The 20,263-nt window shown below is 33.6% G+C and overlaps 2 protein-coding genes across 3 annotated transcripts in view; both read left to right on the top strand.

Moving 5' to 3' along the window:
* The window catches only part of LOC132701551 (uncharacterized), a 731,275-nt gene that overhangs the window by 69,028 nt on the left and 641,984 nt on the right, over positions 1-20,263 (top strand). The gene's annotated exons all lie outside the window — the stretch shown is intronic.
* Positions 15,904-17,187, top strand: LOC132705423 (uncharacterized). The gene has a single exon (XM_060676007.1). The coding sequence runs from the start codon at positions 15,932-15,934 to the stop codon at positions 17,060-17,062; it is 1,131 nt and encodes a 376-aa protein (XP_060531990.1). The 5' UTR covers positions 15,904-15,931; the 3' UTR covers positions 17,063-17,187.

The following is a 20,263-nucleotide window of genomic DNA, read 5'->3' as shown; positions in this document are numbered from 1 at the left end:
ATCGTCCCTTTTCGTCGTGCCTCCTTCTGGAAAAGAATAATGAAAAAAAAAAAACGATTTCGGCCATTCGGGCCAAGGGCGTGCCTTTTGTAAAACGCGTTACGCACACACGGCATCCTACTTTTCGGAACGTTCGAGGAGGGGGGATTCGGAATCGATAATATTCAACTCGTCGTTTGGTTCTGGCCGCCACATATTATATCGAAAAGATACGACCATTCATTGTCAATATATTTTTTTAAATGCTCCTTTCAGCGGTTGAAACTTAGTGTTAGAAAAAAAGAGCTGGGGAAGGGGCTGGGCAGAAGAGTGAGAATTAACAATTAAGTCAAAACGGTATGTTGGAGACCAGTACGATGTAGTAGAATTGAAACTGCTATTCGAATTGGCTATTCGAAAATCCAATAATATACAGGGCGTCTCATTTAAGAAAATTGAGAAAACTATCATTCTGCGACTAGTGACAACACCGCTTAATTTAAGAAAATATATTAAATTTGATCATTGCCTAAAGAAAAACATTATTTTCGTAAAAATAACAGAAAGAATAAAGTTTAATAAGCAACCCAACAATGATAGTTTAAACGTAACCCGAATTCTGAAATTGATTGCTAATAAGTTCGAAGTGGTGCATCACAGACCCATACTCATATATATCGTTGACTTTGTCTTTGAAAGGACTACAAAAAGTGCAATAAAGTGTAGGGTGTTTTATTTCAAAAAATGTAACTTTGTTTTACCACCCTGTATATAAAAAAGTGAGGATTAGGAAAAAAATAAAGGTCATTTTAACAGAAACAACTTTTGTATTTAATTTTTTTTTTGTAACCCCCGTAGGTAGGCCACCCTGTACACTGAAATCCATACTCTACTTTTTCTAAGACAGCAACGAAAAAAAATATTATTTAACAAATTAACGCAGAATATTTTGGTTCATTTCTGAAGAGTAACTTATATTGCCATACATTCACAAGTGACGTGACGCATATATGACACACGCAAAACTAGCAAAATTAACAAAGGCCTAATTACCGATCGCACCCGAACCGTGATTAAAGTGCTGCGAAAAATAAAATTTACCCATTTGACAGAATTTAACTGGCGTTTTAAATTGACATTTTGGGGAAGCCTGAACAGTGCATAATTCGCGTTTTTTAATATTATTCGCTTAATTTTAATTGTCTAATCAATATGACTAAGTTGGAAAATGTTATCCAGACGTTTTTATGGACTCAAAACTTCAATTCGATCTTCATGTTGACCAATTTCTCCATAAATTAATTCATGAAGCTGGTTCACGGACAGATTTGACTAGTATAATGCACCACTTTGATATCAAATTCGAAGTTTTTCATAAATTTGTTCACGAAATAGAAACTGTTCCAGTTTTCGGTAAATTTTTTCATCAATTCAAAATTGCCAACTTTTGAAATAAAGATGGCAGGTTTTATTTTTTTGCAACATTTTGTTTTTTATGATATACGATAAAACATTTCGTTAAATTGCTTTTTCAAATTTGGAAATACTGGACTATAATATTCGTAAACTATAAATTAGATATCTGTTTTTAGAATACCTAAAAGGTACTCAAATTTTGTCTTCTGCATTCATCCCATCTCAAAAATCTGTCTTCATTTTATCTATCAGGTCTTTTACACCATATATGTTTTCATCAAATTTTCTTTGACATCCTTAATTGTTTCAATTATTCAGTGCTCTTTTTTGAACAAATTTGAACCCCCTTTTATTTTTATTTTCTAATCAAAGCTTGACCCTTCCACATTCAAAGTTAGGGCCGCATTTATTTTGTAATTTTTGTATAATTAATATTTTTGCATAGAACACACTGTTACCCAAACATTTCAACCATATATGGAGCGTTACGAATAAATACTGTTGCAAAACAATAGTCAGATATAACACTTTTAGTTAGTTGAATTGTTATAAGACCAAAAAGAAATTGAAGAAGCTCGTTCGCAGTGGAAAACCAGTATGCTTCGTCAAGAACTTCAAGAAGAAATTCATCAATCATATTACATTGTTAGTGCAAAACCAGTATTAAAACTTCGGTTTCTTTCGCCACGGTCGCGAGCCACTTCTGATGGTATTTAGATGTTTGTCAATTCTGACGGTCACTGCACATGTCATCTATACTAGTTGTAGAAAAATTATAGTATATGCTCGTGACTAATATGACGCTTATCGTCGAAATCGATTTTATTCATATATTTATATAAAACTCTATTTCTAGGAGAAAATTAAATAGAGCACTATTCCTAAAATCAACTTAAAAACATGAACATGAAGCAACACTAATACCAATTAACATATCAAGCTTAAGTCTAGTTTATGCCACCCAAGCAAACACGGTGGATAGAAGACGAAAAAGAATACAATACAAGTACTAGATGCTCCAGTGTATCTTTACTTTTAGTGGGTAATAGAAGACGTCTAAAGTTGTCAGGAACATTTTTATAAAGTTTTCCAGCTTGGAAGGAAAAACACTTTTGAAGAATTTACTTTACTGCCAAATTGATATCAATGGTACCAAACTAGATAACTGCAGACTTTCCCGCGTTTATAAAAAAGTTGTGCTATTTTGATATGGTTTTGTTATTTCTAAGATCCTCATTTATACTAGAATCAACATTATATTCCAGTAGATTAAAACTTCACCCAATCAGTGTAACATCAGCACAAGCTTAATAACTATAAATTCTTATAGAAGATATCTGCTGAATACAATTTTCATATTGAAATGGTCCCAGAATTGATCAGTGTGGTAAACCGGTAAACGGGAAGATATTCTGCTCCCGACCATCAGCTTCTGTCACTCAAATAAGAGGACGAAAGTTGCACTGCACTACAAATCAGTTTGTGATTAATGATGTCAAAAGCTTTTGCGTAGTCTACGTAGTTTGCTGGTACCGAGATTTCAAATGCATTTCAGTATCCTGACTGACACTCTGGTATATGTTTTTGTTTATCGCGTACGAATAAATTTGCTTTAACAAAATCTTCTCCAAGATTTTAGCAATGGGGACTCTGTAATTCGTTTTATGTGAAGAATGAGAGATTATTTCGGTAATGGAGCATTTTTCAACTCTGTAAGCGCCTTCGGTTACGCACGGTGGACCCGAACGTATTTCCGAACTTCAAGGCAAAAGTTCACTAAGAGGTTCTCTCTTCGAATTATGTCAAAATTAAAAAACGATTTGTTTTCACAATTATTGGAGAGCTTGAAGTCGAAATATTTTTTTAAATTTAAAAGTGCCTTCATATGCTATTATATAATGATTTTGTGTTGTGTAAAACGCTAAATTAGTTCCTGTTCCTGCAATAATGTAGTTTTATTTTCTGTGTTAATATTTATATTATGTTATGTTATGTGTTATGAATTTTTATTATTTTATTGTCTGAAATATCTATTAACAATTTCTGATCTGATTTTTGCCAACTGTTTCAGAGCATAACATAGTTTGCGCTCACCATTATGCATCTAAATCGAGTTTTAAAAACACAAATGCATCTTTCCACAATAATACATATATAACAGCCAATATATTCCTTTGACCTTGAATGAAGGAAACAAATATAATTAAAATATATCTCGACATACGTAGGTTTGCATAAAAATAAACTACGTGCTGAAGAGTGCTTTTTTATCATATTCATTCATTGATATATCCTATACTATACATAGTGAAGAGCAGAAAATAAAAAATATGTAGAGCATATTGAGTTTCCAATCACCAAAGCACGCCATGTAAATGCGTCAGTTATTAATCCGTGACGTCCACTGACGTCCATGTTTTTGGAATGAAATCCTTTTCTGCAGACGTAGCATCATCATCACAGCTCATTTTCATGCTATCTATCAGCCAATATCTATCTATACAGCCAATAATTCCTGGGAATGCACCTTTTCCCTAAAAGCTCTTTTAATGTTAGCATTTCCTTGTTCAGTTTGGGGAAAACAGATCCAATGCTTATACAGTTATTGAACTATACTCTTTTATACACCGACCGAGAGTCTGTTGACTGGCTGCTCGCAAGTACTTGTCGCCCACATTCCTTTGGTAGGACCCAATTGAGAACTAGCTCCTTATTTAGCCGAAACAACTCAATGAATCTTCTCTCTTGCAGATTAAATGGATGACTTCTATATCTCATTACCTTTTTTGCAATTTTTAGATTTGAGATCCGTCGTCGATTCTCCTCCTGATGCAGTAAATGTCTTAAAGCAGGATACATCTGCAATTTAAGTTGGGGATTATGAACACAAATTTTTAAAATTTTCATGTCTCAAAAGGTTTCAGGATAGAATACGAACATAACAAATACCTACCTGTAACTAACCAAAATAAAAAACATTTTTGGCTAGGCTGGGATTTTCTTCATCATGCTTTCTCTGTTTTTAATACATGTTTTTAATACGTGCCCGACCAACGAGACGAATCTTGGCGAACGATAGCCGAAAAGTCTAGAGAAATGCTTACGGAGTAACCTCGGTATGTAATGACGGTTTCCCTTGTCGTCTGCATCTCTTTCGCTTAGGAATAAGATACAAGTAACTCAGTCCAGGCAAAAGGGCCGCTAAATGACTTGGGTGCCGCCACTTTTGGCAGAGGTCTGATCAATAAACTTTCCAGCGGAAAGTATGTATTTAAATCGTTTAAAGAAAGAAATATTTTGGTCGTAGCTATTTATCCCTCGATATTGTATAAGTGACGATTTTACATTTATTTTTCTTTACGTCTCCAGTTGCATTCCTATTACTAGCGACTCAACAGTATATCATGCAACAAGTGCGGTAAACGGCATTTGAGTCACGAGTTGATTTGACATGAGCGGAGCGCATTGGAGCGAGTGTTTAATAAACGAGTGACTTATCTATCTATTTATCATATAGACCTTAATTTGATTAATTAATATATTATTTGGGTTTTCGACGACGAGTTGGGAAACCAAGGTGTCCATTAACAAAATATCTTATGCCATAAAATAACCTCGAATAGCACAAACTGTCGACTTTCGTTGTTTTTTTTTTAAATTTTAACTCCACTTTTATTAATCTCTATCTTTTTGAAGGGTTGAAATTCGACTCAACCATGTCCGAAACTACACGAAATACAAAGCAAAGTTGCTAATTTTAATTAATACTCAGAAACTTTTAAAATTCCGAGTAGTTCCGAGATATTAGAGGAAACCCCAAAATTTAATACATATACCTATTGTATTTTTTTCTGGCGTTCTTTTAAAGCAGTCTGACTATTTATCAATGACATACTTCCACGTTTTTTTTTTCTGTTAATTGTTCCCTCCAAATGATTTACAGCTGTCAATTTTGAGACGGTGGTAATTTGTGGCAATATGAATAATAAAAAGCAATTTTCTCGTTTTTTGCTTCCCAAATGGTTTTAAATTTGATAAACTAATTTGAAAATGGAAGGGAAAATGGAACATCGCTCACGAATATCCAGGAAATAGTAGCGAAAGCACTGTGAATGAGTTTAAGGACTGCGCAGAAGATTTTGAATGAAAATAAACGAAGAAAGCTACTGAAGATGTGAAAATGGAAGTTCGGAAAGTGATTTATGATTTATAGAGATCAAAAACCAATGGAACTCTTCTAGTTTTGAAAGAAACTCAATTTTGAGACTGGCAATATGAATAACGTCTGTTAATAGATATAAGAAAGTTACAAACTGATACGAATTAAAGAAAGACCCTGGCAAGCTGTAAGAATGAAATATGGCCGAACAGGTCCGTACTTTATAATTATTTTTTTATGTATGTATTTATGTTTAAATCGAAAATAAAATTAAAAATTATTTTTATAGAACCTCAATTAATTGCTTTTTGGTATAATCTTCGTGAAAATAAATGTCGTTATTATACATGTAGTTTTGGATTGTCACATGAGGAAGGGGTTTAAGTCAACTGTCCACTGTGATAACTTACATTGTCCATTACAATTACGCTATTAGGAGGAATGTTTGGAACTAATTTGTTTTTAAACCAACTTTCAAATAAATCAGCGGTGGTATCTTCATAGCAATCCAGAGAAGAATCTTTAATATTTTTCGCAGACAGAAAAAGTGCATTTGGAATCCAACCATCTTTAGAGCCAGCATGCAAAATAGTTATTCTTTTACCTCTTTTTGATGGCGCGTTTGTTTTACACTTATCAGTTGAGCCAACCCAACCCTTTTCCGGGGTATCATAAGTGTCGAACCAGGTTTCATCCAAGTAAATAAATGGCATTTGTTGTTCTTTATAAATCCTAATTTTTTCTAGATATTCCAGTCGCCATTTCCGAATTCTAGAAGATTCCATTAAAACTTGCCTTTTGTCAATTTTTTTAAATCTAAAACCCATGTGTTGAATACACTTCCTTCCATTCTGCCACATTTAACACTGGTTTCATCTTTTTCAAGCCTCCTAATTAAGATATCTAATGTAGGCACGCTTTGATCCTCGTATAACTGGTAAATTTTACGCCGTATTATATCTTGATCACTTTCATCTACACTCGAGAAAATGTCAGCATCGCTTCTTTTTTTCCTCGCTGAAATGAGATTATTAACAATTTTCCATACAGTTGATGTTGTAATTTTCGTCAATGTGGCAGTTTCTTCTAAAGATGCCTGCTTGCTGGCACCACGTTCAATGAGAGTCAAATAAACATTGTTTATAACTTCCTTAGTCTCAATAGAACAGTGTTTTCTACATTTGGGCGGGAGCATCTCCTGAGATAGACTAGACTTGCACATACTTTGTTATAATTCGCACACGATTCAACACACGCTGTATTACACACGAAATAAAAATGATTACTAATAAACTTAAACTAAGTAGTATACCAAACCAAATAATATTAAACACAGGTGAGTATAAAATTATTTTCTATTATGGATCACAATTTTACCTGAATTTAAATTCCGAAACTAACAACAACTAATAATCCCATTCAAAAGCGATTGGTCACTTTCTTATATCTATGAACAGACCATACCTAGTAAAAAGCTCGGACACTATCGCTTTCGCCGATAGTGAAAACGGAAACCTTTGTTTTCCCATTAGGGCCCCACTCTAGTAAATAAAAGCTTAATGAAGCGCACCGGGATATATTTCCATTTAAACCGGCCAATGGGGTGGAGGGGGTTGCTCTTCAAAGTATTCGTCGGCCGAACAACAAAAAAGGGGCCCCGGTTATCGGACGGGGCAGTAAATTTTTCTGGCCGTGCCGCCGTCCATATTCAAATTCCTTTTGAAAACAAAAACCGCCTCGCATTATATATTTCCTCCGCCTTTTTGCCCGCTGATTACTTTTCCGCGTTCGCGTTTGAAATGGGGATTTTTTTTCCTTTTGATTAAATATTTTCAACCGACGCCAAACATATAGCGCCCTGAAATAAATCAATCAATAGAATGCTAAAGTGGGATGCGAATTTCCATGTATATGAAAAAAGAAACATAGGTTCGTCCTGAAAATTTGTTTCTTACTTTATAGTTTTAAAATATTTTCATTTATACGGTTTCCGGCGTTTCTTTTTGGTGTTTTAAACGGGGATATTTTATTCTTATTTTAAAAAAATATTTACAATAAAATGTGAAATATTTTTTGTATAAAAAGTCTTTGCACACCATTATAGTTATGGGTCTAAGGGAACAAAAATTCATAAATTGATATGAGGTGGCTTTTATTTAATGAAAATCCATTTAGCACAATTAAATTAGAATAAAAAATGTTCCGCTTTTCACAGTTATTTATTACTATAAGACAATATTATGACATCTATATATACAGTCAGGTACTCTAATTTTATCTTCCCCTCAAAAATTCCTAATATTTTTCTTTTTTTTAATTTTAATTCTTAATTAAGTGTAGGCTTATAACAACGGAGACGCATTTTAATCAAATTGGTCATTAAGTAACAGATTCTGGCGTTTCTTTTTGGTGTTTTAAACGGGAATATTTTTTCCATTATTCTTATTTAAAAAAAATATATTTACAATGAAATGTTTATTATTTTTTGTATAAAAACTCTGCACACCATTATAGTTATGGGTCTAAGGGAGCAAAAATTCATTAATTGATCTGAGATGACTTTTATTTGATGAAAATCCATTTAGCACAATTAAATTAGAAAAAAATTTTTTCCGATTTTCACAGTTATTTATTACTATATGACAAAATTACTGATATTTTAATTTTTTTCTTTTTTTAATCTTAATTCTTAATACCGGTGTAGGCTTATAACAACGGAGTCGCATTCAAATCCAATTGGTCATTAATAGATTCGAATATCTCATTTTATCAATCTCTATAAATTCCGACAAATTTAGTTAAACTTTTATATTTCTGAACGTAAATGAATGGCATGGTTCCGAACTTTTATTTTTATACGTTCTTTTATGTTCGTTAATGCAGTTCTTGAACGTTCTACCTGTTTGTGCTATATAAATTTTGGGACATTTCAATTTGTATATTCCGAACTTTTGAGTTTTTCGTGATTTTGTTTTATTGTTTGAAAAAAATTTTCCAATGGTGTTTTTAGATTTAAAAGCAATCATGTTTAGCAAATTTTGGGTTCAGTATTTAATACGGGAGTTATTTGAAACTGTGTTTTTATTATAATCTTATCTATCAAAGAGGGTTGTTAAATGCTATTTGTTTTATAATATTTAATTCTCTTTCAGAATTTTCTGTGGAAAGTGATATGTTAAGTAGTCTGTGTATCAAAGAAAGAGGCAGTCATTTTGTGTGTGAGGGTGATTTGGGTTATTATGAATACTGTGTCCGTGTGTGAGAGTTTATAGTAAATGAAAACATCTAATTTGTTCTGTAATTTAGTTATTGTTAAGTACAGAAAGTTTAAAGAGTTATTTAGTTCCTCGATGGTAAATGTTGTACGCTTATGTATGGAGTAGGTATGTCTTTCCGTTCCAGTGAAACATCATTTAACTAACCAAAGACATCTTTTACTCAGAGGATGTTTATGTATGATATTTTTCACATTGTCCATTAGTAGACTGAGTAGGTTTCCCACAATTAGTCCTTCTTTAGCAATATAAAATTTATCATGAAATTCAAAATAATTTTGGTCCAAACAAACTGTTAAACTATCTAGCAAGTCTTGTTTATGCTTATTACGTCAATGGGTGGAGTGCTAGGAAATAGATTTTTGACGCCAATTTCTTGGTGTTGTCGAAGCAGCTGTCAGAATGGAATAAATAACTGTGAAAATCTGAACAACTTTTGTTTTAATTTTTTTGCGAAAAATTAATAAATTTTCAGTACTAAATGATATTATGATACCAGATTAAAATAAATTAACGTTAGTTCAAAACTTTCCGTTTATTTTATTTTGAATTTATGGTGTTAACAGGTGTTATATCTCTTATACCCTTTAACCTTTATCAGTTTCTTGTGGATTTTACTGCACAAGGAAAAATATGGTGGAGTGCTTATCCAACAGTTAATTTAACTTATTTATTCAAATTAATTTAAACAATTGGTTGTTTCCTTTTTCGGCTGCCGATCCACCATTATCAAACTCAGATATACGTGACGTTCAAAAGTCTCCAATTAAATGTTAATGATGTGAAGCCTTTAAAATTATATAAAAAAATTGCACAGTTCTACAGTGATTTTGATTTTGGTTAGTAGGTAGGTCCTTTTTCCAAAAAGCGTCTTATTTTTGATTTATCAGGTCATTTTTTATAGCGCTCTATACTTTTTTAATATACATAACTATGACACGAATATGTTTGCTCCATGTTAGACATTATTTCTAAATGAATTGCTTTTAACGAAATTAAATGTGATTTGGCAACAATGGATAATATTAGATTTCTCTGAAAAGCAACAGAGTTGGCGCAGAAGCGTCAATACAGCGTTGTAAGCTGCTTATGCGCAGTTTGGTTATATTAGTCGTCGTGCTACTTGTGTTTCGTTGATACATATCTCTAGTGTTCTAGAAAGTATAAATATGCAAAGAAGACATTCTGTGAACAATCCAAATAACTTTTGTTATATCTGTGGCACTTATGTCGCAGTAAAGCAAAGGCAAAGTATAACTTATTTTGTATAGAATATATACCACGCTTATTTTGGTATAAAAATTGGCGACCAAGACAAGTCCTCACACTGTTTGATGAGTTGAAGCATTGAGAAACTGGCACAAAGCTAGGAAGGAATGTTTAAGCACTGGTGTTCGTATGATATGGCGGGAGCCTAGGAATCACAGTGATGATTGTTATTTTTGTTCCTGTAATGTTCAAGGATTCAACAGAAAAAATAAGAAACAAATTGTGACTTGACTCTGCAATTCGACCAATTTTTCATGGACCAGATATACCGCTCCAAAAGAACTAGAAAACCTCATATCGTCAGAATCAGAGGATTCTAATTCCGACCCAAGTGACTCAGATTTCACACCAGATTTCGGAGAACCCGAAACGTTGAACCAAAGCGAATTAAATGATTTAATTAGACATTGTTAGCGTCCAGACTTCGTGATAAGCATTTATTGGCACCTGGCGTCTTATCAAGCTTTTGCAGGGATCGCGAAAAAGAGTTATGTCAATATTTTACTCATGAAGGACCACTAATTGAACGATATTCCTGACATATTGGATCCTGTTTATTGACTCAAGTAAGCGTAGTTTAAAACGGGTTTTATTGCACAACGGTGATGAACTGGTCTGGGTTCCCGTTGCACATTCGGTACATTTAAAAGAAACGTATGAAAATGTAGGACTTATTTTGTAGAGAATAAACTACCAGCGGATGCTTTGTGGTGACTTTAAAGTTCTGTACATGCTCTTAGGACAACAGGGCTGGGGGGTGGGGGGGTTATACAGAATTTCCATGTTTTATTTGTGAGGAGGATAGTCGCCCAAGAGATCGACATTTGACTCAAATAGAATGGCCTTCTCGAACAAGCCTTACACCTGGTAGCAAAAATGTAATAAGAGATAACTTGTTGATCCAAAAAAAAAAATTCCTGCCTTCTCTTCATATAAAATTTGGCTTGATGAAGCAGTTTGTTAAAGTACTAGACAAAAAAGGACAGTTTCAAATATTTGTGTGAGAAATTTGCTGCCATATCTGATGCCAAGATAAAAGAAGGTATTGTTGGACTGCAGATGCAAGGATTTGCAGAACACAATGACGAAAACACCTGGGTTTCATTTAAAGAAGTATTTGATAATTTACTTGCAAACTCCATGGACAAAAAAGTATTGTTTAAAATTTGTTACAACGCTTTCATCGTCTAGGTTGTAATATGAGTTTGAAAATGCATTTCCTGTTTTCACACTTAAATTATTTTCCTGGAAATCTTGGAGCAGTTAGCGAAAAACAGGGAGAGAGTTTTCACCAGGATATTAAGGAAATGGGACGGCGATACTAAGGCCATAAAATTTAATTTTGTAGACCTATGTTACTATGGAGACAAAAAAGTCTTGGTAAGTCTATATTTATGTAGGAAATAACAAAAACACTAGTTTTCTCCAAAACTTTCTCCCCTAGAAAAATACTTAACAAAGCAATAATAAAACAAATAATAACTAGCACGCATTCTAATTACACGAGAGTTCCCAATAAAGCACTGCTTGCTGCCTATAATGGTAGCAAGTTGACAAGAACTTCCGGTAAAGTACACAGGCACTTATCTTCAATCACGTTGTGATTTTTTAAAATTAAATGTATTCGATCGGCTCTAGACGTATCGCCCTATAATATTTCAATCGATAACATGTTAATCTGCTGGCGCCGTAGAGGGGAGAAGCTGTGCTCGATCATTATGCAGTCCAGAAAATTGTTTCGGGGTTTGAACTTGTAATTGAAAATTTCAATGAATAAATTTGTTATAATACATTGATGTGTGGATGCGTTTTCAATTTAGGTTTAGCCGATGCAGTTTTAAGCGCGTCGTTAGGGATTTTAATATATACAGTGTGTATCGACAAACTTTAACAAAAGCATTTTTGGGAAGTAATTTAGTAATTACATAAGATAATGTTTACCATTTATATTTTGAAAGATTGGCACAATCCTAACTTGAATCCGCAAAACAGTTTTGGATAGTTTAGTTTTTAGAAAAATGGTGAATAACCTGTTTCGAGACATGCCTTGTAGAGGTCCAATGTGATCCGTTCTAAGACGTATTCGTAATTAATTCATCATGTTATAAATTTTGCTATATATATATATATATATATATATATATATATATATATATATATATATATATATATATATATGTTCGGAGTGTTTTCGGAGCGCGAGCATTGAAGATGCCAAGTGAGATTTTGGCGAAACGTCTGCAGGATTCCAGTCGGAGTTCAACGAGCGAACGGATGATGTCCCGGAATATAGTGTCATCACATTTTTCCATCCGTGAATCAATACGTGAGAATATATATATATATATATATATATATATATATATATATATATATATATATATATATATATATATATATATATATACCGCCCTAACGTTTCACGTCTAATACGAATAATACCATATAATTTGAAAAAATAAATGCTTATTATTCAAGTTACACATTAAATAACAAAACTTAAATAATCCTAGTCCTAATATAACACCTAACATCAAAAACGAAGAAATGAATTTTCCGGAGTATTACTATCACCATAAATTATATTCACATTTACCATTGTCCCTTAAAATATTGGAAAAATTGTTACGTGTAGGCTTATTATTCATAAAAAGGTAAAACATTTTTAAAACAAATTCGAAAAGAAAAATAATAATAGTGTATTCTAATTAAACAATTATTTTTTAAACAATTTTAAATTGTGTATCCTTACAATGTTTACAACTTTTGTATTAACCATCTGCTCTAACTTCTAAAACCAATGAGATAAAGCAATTTTTATGGTTGACTCGCCCTGTATATATTAAGTTAAACTACCATAAATATAACTATTAAAAGTTCAATCAAATTGCAAAGGGAACCAGGTATTCATATCAAACTCACACTGAAGTTTCACAGTGTACCCTAACACTTCTCAACTTTCTTTTTTTCTTAAAATGGTAATTGACGCGTGTTTTTTAAACATTATTTATTTTAGAGAATCCTAGTCTGGCTCCAAGTACGGTCCACATGTGCAGATGGCCATTTGCTAAGATTGTAGGTTTTATTGGACAACACTAAACTACACCATAACACTTTCGTACATGTGAGGGTAAATTCTCCGTATTTCTCCGACGTATTTTACGGCTATCGCGTCATTAAAAGGAATCATAAACGCAGAAGTAGGAAATGACCGAGAGTAATACCCTCCGGTCATTCGGAAAACACGTCTTACCATTATATCGAACAGATACAGAATGTGAGGATAGCAACTTGATTGCAGTAATGATCTTGACGTCGGATTTAAAGCGAGACAAACAAGCATTTTCAGAACTCTGGAAGTTTCAAGAAAATTGAATTGTTCAAGTTGATCAAATGAAGTCAATGGACTATATTTACAGTCTCCACTGGTGTGGAACTTCCGTGCTTGACGAATGGACAAACAGTCGTTCGTCAAGATCGCATTTATTTTTATTCGGTGGACATCGCGATTGTTTGAACGCAATCATTGCAATGCGAAAATAGGTTCATAAAATTTTTCGTTGGGGGGTTGGGAAGGAAAAATATCCGATTTTTTAAATACAAACAAGCCAGTGTATCGAACAAACGACTCGATAAATATAAGCCGAGGGCGAACGTCAATTTCTTTTGATTCATAGCGCCTCTATTTATAGATTCTGACCAATAAAATAAATCCGGGCGCAAAAACTCTCGATCAATTGTCACCAGATATTCCATATTGTTTGTCGGTAAACAGATAAAAATCACGTTGGCCGTTTTCCAACTGGCGTAATCCGGTGTGATAAAAACGCAGCTAGCTTAGGAAATGGACGGCGTTTGTTCGAAAAAGAGGAAAACAATAATAGTACGCCTGCAAATGTAACCCTTTCGATTTATCTGCAATAATTTCCTTTTTGATTCCCTAAGATCTTATATAATTATTATAGAATTTAGTCTAAAATTTTTATTCAAAGTTTGTTGTTGTATAAGTTGTTTGCTATGAACAAGCTTAAATATCCACCATATCAGTCGCAGAAATAGGAAATAGGGTCAATTGTCAGGTTTTTGAATATTGAAATAAAATTAAAGTTATCCGAATTCAATATCGAATTTGTGGGGCAAATTTTAGTTAATGTGAGACGGGTAGCAATGGGGATTACTAAGGGATTACTAAATTAAGAAAACCAAGAAATTGTTTTATAATACTTCTCAATTTTACATTTTTTATTTTTTTATGCATTATTTTTCGGTTTTTTGAAAGGAAATCCTTATAATTATTTATCCTTCTAATTGATTTGACTATTTTGGAAGGGAGGGAGGGAGAGATGGAGAGGGGGGATTGGAAGGGAGAGGGGGGAGAGAGGGAGAGGGGGGGAGAGAGGGAGAGGGAGAGAGAGGGGGAGGTAAGTCTCATCAATAAATACGGTGTTTAAGCATCTCGTATATTTTCCCTCAATGTGAGGTAAATTCATTAGGGAATTTCTATTATTTCCACTTAAAACCAATAATTTTTATGTATTTTCTCAGCGAGCAGATGGAAAAAATTTCTCTATTAGTTATTCAAGTAAAATATGCTTTTGATTCATTCTGAGATAAATGAATTCGACTCGATTACATTTCCATTATTCCATTTTCAGCCAAGATATTCCAAACTATTAGATTGCTGATTGTATTTATCTTGCAAAAGGCACAACAAATCAATGTCAATTTTGAAGAATATATTCTGACATATAACCAAAAACGGGATGACGGTTATAAACGTCCATGATTTTGCTTTTTTTTGTCTCTGTCAGTTGACATACAGTGACTCACAGCTTAAATGATACAGTGGCTAAAACAAAAACTTAAAGGATGCAAAAATAATAACCGAGGTCAAAACTTATCAGTTTTTTCGCAGGATTCGTCGAATTGTTTCCGGGTTACACGTTTTTCCAAACTGTCTTTCCATCTTGACACACATCTTTGGAGCACTTTTTTTTGGATAATTGGATATCTCTCTTACAATCCATCTTTCCTCGCGTTCATTGAAGATCTTATTTGGAGATAACCTTGACTTATTCTCGACCCTATTTTCGTTACGGTAACGCTCAATGGTATGCTGAACAGTTGACTCACATTTATTTACCATTTTGGCTATGTTTCTTTGCCTGTATCCATTTCTGTGATGAGTAATAATTAAATTTCTCTCGGAAATTGTAGTAAAAAAAATCGTTTTACTGAACGAAAAAGTGTTTTAAAATGTCAAACCAAACAAAAAACAATTGCAGTTATAAATAAATTTCAAAGTGATAAATTTTGACCCCGGTTATTATTTTTGCACCATTTAAGATGTGACGTTATTATTGCATATAATTTAATTAATTCTTTATTGTTAACTAAGCAAGCTCGTTTAAGACAAAAATTAATTCTCACTTTTTTAGAAGGACCTTGACTAACTTAATTTCATTATGCCAAATAAATAAAGATGCATTCAGATCAGTTAGTTTTTGTTATAATAAAATTGTTATATAAAAAATAATCAAAACTTACGTCATTCCAGAAAGGTAATGCGCCAACTGCATTGCGCACGTATTTTGCATGTTTAGAACACCCTCTACTAATTAACAGTTCACGGAAAATGATTTATTTTTAAAGGTTATTTAGTATGTGTTCATTTTCATCATAAATCACTTGAAATAAAAACACAAGCTTTCAATATGCCGGCCGTTAGACAAAAGGTTCATTGCATCTCCGATTCGGTTACCACGAAACCATGGCAACTAGTATCAACAATAACCCATACGTCATCGTAACATTTTGATATTTTGTCTTAAAAATGTTCACGCCGCGTAAATTAAAAGAAAATTCGTCAACGCCTCGCGACAATGGAGACGGCGACGGCGTTCGGAAGAATGCTGCTTCCACGAAGAACATCCCTAGCAGAAAGCTACACGGCAGAACCGCAATGAAAATTAACCTCGGCGATTCGGAATGCGATACAACGGCCAAGAGTCTGATACCGAAGAAAAAGAAACATGCGCTGCAGAAGTCGATGTCGGTGGCAGAGATAACGCCGTCTAGAACGACGAAGAAATGCAGTGAAGAATCGTCAGATCCTTCTATCATACTATACGCTACTCCACGTCCTTTGGGAACGAGACCACGCCGATGCGTTTTGGAGAAGCACATGTGCACTATCTACCGACGTCTGATGTTAATGGCATGGCGTAAGACGCGAGCGTTTGCCACTTCGATGGCAGAGACTATAAAGACGCGAGACCACCAATTAGATACCTGCCAAAGATCCCTAGAAGTCTTAAACGAGTTGCGAATGTCCGAGGAACAAAAAAGAGTCCACGCAATGGCCGAGTGTCAGAAATTCAAAGAAGCCAACGACCTCTTGGAAACAGAAAATAAGCGATTAGTGGAAGAAATACAATCCTTGAGTAGGAAGGTCGAAGAAAATGGAAGCGATCTCGCGGAGGCAACCGAAAAGAACGCACACTTCAAAGAGCAAATGCGCAAGGTTCACGAGAAACTCGTCAAAATACAGGAGAAGGTGACGTTGCAGGAAGCGGAACTGATATCGCAATATTCGGTTATTGGTCATCTGAACGAAGCGCTGAAAGCCGCAGAGAGGAACCTGAAAGATGTCGAGTCTAATTTGAGGTTCAAGGAGCGAAAGTACGCTCAACTCAAGCAGGAATACAAAAAGGAGGTGGAAATGAACGGTGCCCACGTCAGGGAGATAAGGAAGTTACAGGAAAGCGTCGACGAGTTGCAGTGCAGCTGTATTCAATCGCGGGAACATTTCGAAGATGAGATTCGGTATTTACAAGTGGAGCTGGAAGAGGAAAAGCAGTACTCTCGGTACTTCAAAATCGCCAGGCAATTCGCTTCGCGATCTTCGAGTATGTTGAAAAAAATTGCTGGCAGGGCCGTGTCTATTTACCTGGATACATACTGATATATAAAACGTTGATGGAGTTGATTTTTTTGGCAATATTTGTAGATTTAATAGTCTCCCAAATAAACTTTACAAAATCTTTAATGAGAATCACCTTATGTTCCGATGAGATACTCATTTTACTCAACTTACTAAATATAACAATATTTGTTAATCAACTTTTCTTTGAGTAATCATAATTGTCAGATAGTTCATTCGGTAAGAATCTATGAGTGAGCAAAATCATTAATTTTAGTATAAAATTCAAAATATTTATTCATTTTTGCTTGGATGCCAGCGAAAGAAAATTTGGTTGATAGTGACAATGGTTAATGCTACTGGTGATAATGATATTCCGGAAAGTTCATTTTCTCGTTTTTGATGTTGATGTTATAATATTAGGACTAGCTTTATTTTAGTTTTGTTATTTAATGTTTAATGTGGCTAATAAAAATCCATTTTTTAAAATTATATTTTACTCTTCGTATAAGTTCAGAAAATTCAAGATTTTCCTGAAACTTTAGGGTTCTATATACAAGGTGTCTCCTAATTAAATGTCAATAATTAAAGTCCATTTTAAAAAGAAAGCTTCATATAAACGTCTTAACTTTTGAGATACAGGGTGGTAAATTGTTCAAAAATAAAATATATTTTTTTAATATCCGTTTAGATATTTTAATGAAATTTGGCACACATGTGCTGTGTATCAAGAGGCATTATTTAGTGCACCACAATCTTTTAAATATACACCAGTGGGGGGCATACGGAATTTCACCTGTTTATTTTGGCAGAGATTGATGGTACGCCACCGCATTTTCTTAAAATAAAAATTATTACAATTTCAGAAAAAATAAAGAAATTTAATGTCTTAGAAAAATAAAAACGTTTTCTCTGCATGGTTACGACAATATGGTTAATTTTGATTAATTAGGTCGTCACTGCACTGATTAAATCGAGAACTTTTTTTTAAATAAAATATCTATCTAAAACAAAATAACTAGTTTAAAAAAATAAGAAAACTGTTTTTTTTTACTCCTATAGCTTTAATGCAATGGCATAACCTCCTTAACAGCAAGATAAATAATAAACGATTCTTATTTTAAAAAAACACTACTGACGCTTAATAATTTTTAATAAAATTGTCTGTTAAGATTTCGTTCATCGGGCCAAATATGGTAATTGTAGAAATTTCTGATTGCATTTCTGGAAAAGTTAGTAACATTGACAAAAATTTACAGGCAAAGGAAAATTTCTGGGAAGTAACGCATGGATCCATAGAAAAAAAGTTGTATAGAACCTTGTGCCAAATTTCCCATGCCAAGACGTGCGAGACATTTAGATTATTTCCAGTTTTCTAAGACTAGGTTCAGGATTTTCATCAACAGAATTTAAAACTGCTTCTTCAATTTCTGGAGTTCTTACAGTCCCATAAGCCCCTTTTAAATGATTATTGGCCCTCAAAGTATCATCAGCCAAACCATACATGAAATGCATGTTTGCCAACTCCACATGAATAAACGCTACTATTCTTTTTTAAAATAACAATGCTCGGGTATTCTAAACACCAAATTAATAATTTAAATTTAAAAACTGATGTCAAACAACTGTCAAATTGCCGCCTTGACAACAGAATTAACAATTCTTACAATTCTTCAAAAGTTAAATCAACGGCTGATTAACTCCGATATAAATTAATTTTGCAAAAGATTGTCTCACCTTCAACCTGGTGATTATAGTTTATATGGGGAGAGAGTAACCTGTGCCCACGACATATGACAAAGCGACCATTGCCAGAGTCTTTAATTGAGCCTTGTAAATGCTCATCGGATTGTCTAACTATGGCTTGTAATTGTAAAGAAAAAAACAATTAAGATGTATTTCATTTTGTAAATGTATAAATAATGATTTTAAAAACAACTAACTATGTGTATTTCTAGTTACAAAACTTCTGCATTCCTCCTGCGTTGGTTGTTTTTGAGTCGAACTTGCTAAAGTTTTGCCAATCATCCTGTTTGCTTCATCTCGGATGACTGATTCCCATATTGTTGACAGGTAAAGAGCTGAGTCCCGATTAAGATTGTTAGGATGCTTTCATATTTATGTAGACTCTCGGATTTTTTGTTGGTCAAGAATTTTAGAATTTATTTGCCTAAATCTTAAGGATCTTTCATGTTCTTTGAGCGTAGTTGATATTTTTCGTCCTTTCTCCTCAATGTATTCTTTGCCACAAGTATTAAATCTGGTTTTGACGTTATATTTCTTTAGAATTTTTGATATGTGGTCAGTGATGTTTTGAATGTAAGAGAGAACAACCGTGGCAAGTGTGCTATTTCTTTCGGGTATATTGTATGGAACGATTAATATCTTTAATGTGGAAACTATTAGACAACGAGCAGAGGTAAGGTGTTTTAATTTTGCGTTCAGTGACTCGGGCTGAGATAGTTTTACGACTCTGTAAATAAGATAACCGATGATTTTTGGGCCTGATGATGATGTGACAATGCATTAAGGTATCTCTCTGTGCGCGTAGGTTTTTTTTTTTTTTAATACAATCACCATACAATGTAAGGTCTGATTTTCTATTCATAAGAATATTTAATTAAGAATGGGAGATTATTATTAGTTTCTTATTCAATGGTAAAATGTATGTTAGGGTGTATAACGTTTAAATGTCTAAGAAAATCGACTAGGGCATAATTTTGGTTTTAGATGGAAGATGTCGAGAGCTTCCATAAATATATTCGCGATGACTGATACCTATAGTGTTCCCGACGTTTGTTCAAAAATTTTACCATTGTAAGAAAAAGAGAGAAGGTTTGGTTCCAGATTCTCGGCTTTTAATATATCTGAAATGATGTTAACAGTTTCAGGATTAGGACTTTGGTAAAAAAGGATTCAACGTCGAAACTAACCAAAATATCTTGTGTATTTAATGTAATGCTTTTTGATTGTTCAATAAAGCGAAAGGAATTAAGTACGAAACTATTAGTTTTCCCTGTAAAGGGTGTTGATAGAGAATCTAGATATTTTGCTAGAGAAAATGATGGAGAACCAATAGTACTGACAATAGGTCGAAGGGGTAATCCTGGTTTGTAAATTTGTAGAGACGAGGAATTTTAGAGGGATAACAGACCTTTTCACAGAGTCTGATAGAGAAGAGGCTTTAACAACTCTCAGTCTAGTATGCTGACAAAGTAGCCTCTCAGTGTAGATCTGCCATCT

The sequence above is a fragment of the Cylas formicarius genome, unplaced genomic scaffold (assembly GCF_029955315.1).
Source record: "Cylas formicarius isolate icCylForm1 unplaced genomic scaffold, icCylForm1.1 PGA_scaffold_10__41_contigs__length_53128322, whole genome shotgun sequence".
In the NCBI taxonomy this organism is placed as follows: domain Eukaryota; kingdom Metazoa; phylum Arthropoda; class Insecta; order Coleoptera; family Brentidae; genus Cylas; species Cylas formicarius.
The sequence above is the reverse complement of the archived record's forward strand: the minus strand, read 5'-3'. Positions and strand labels throughout refer to the sequence as shown.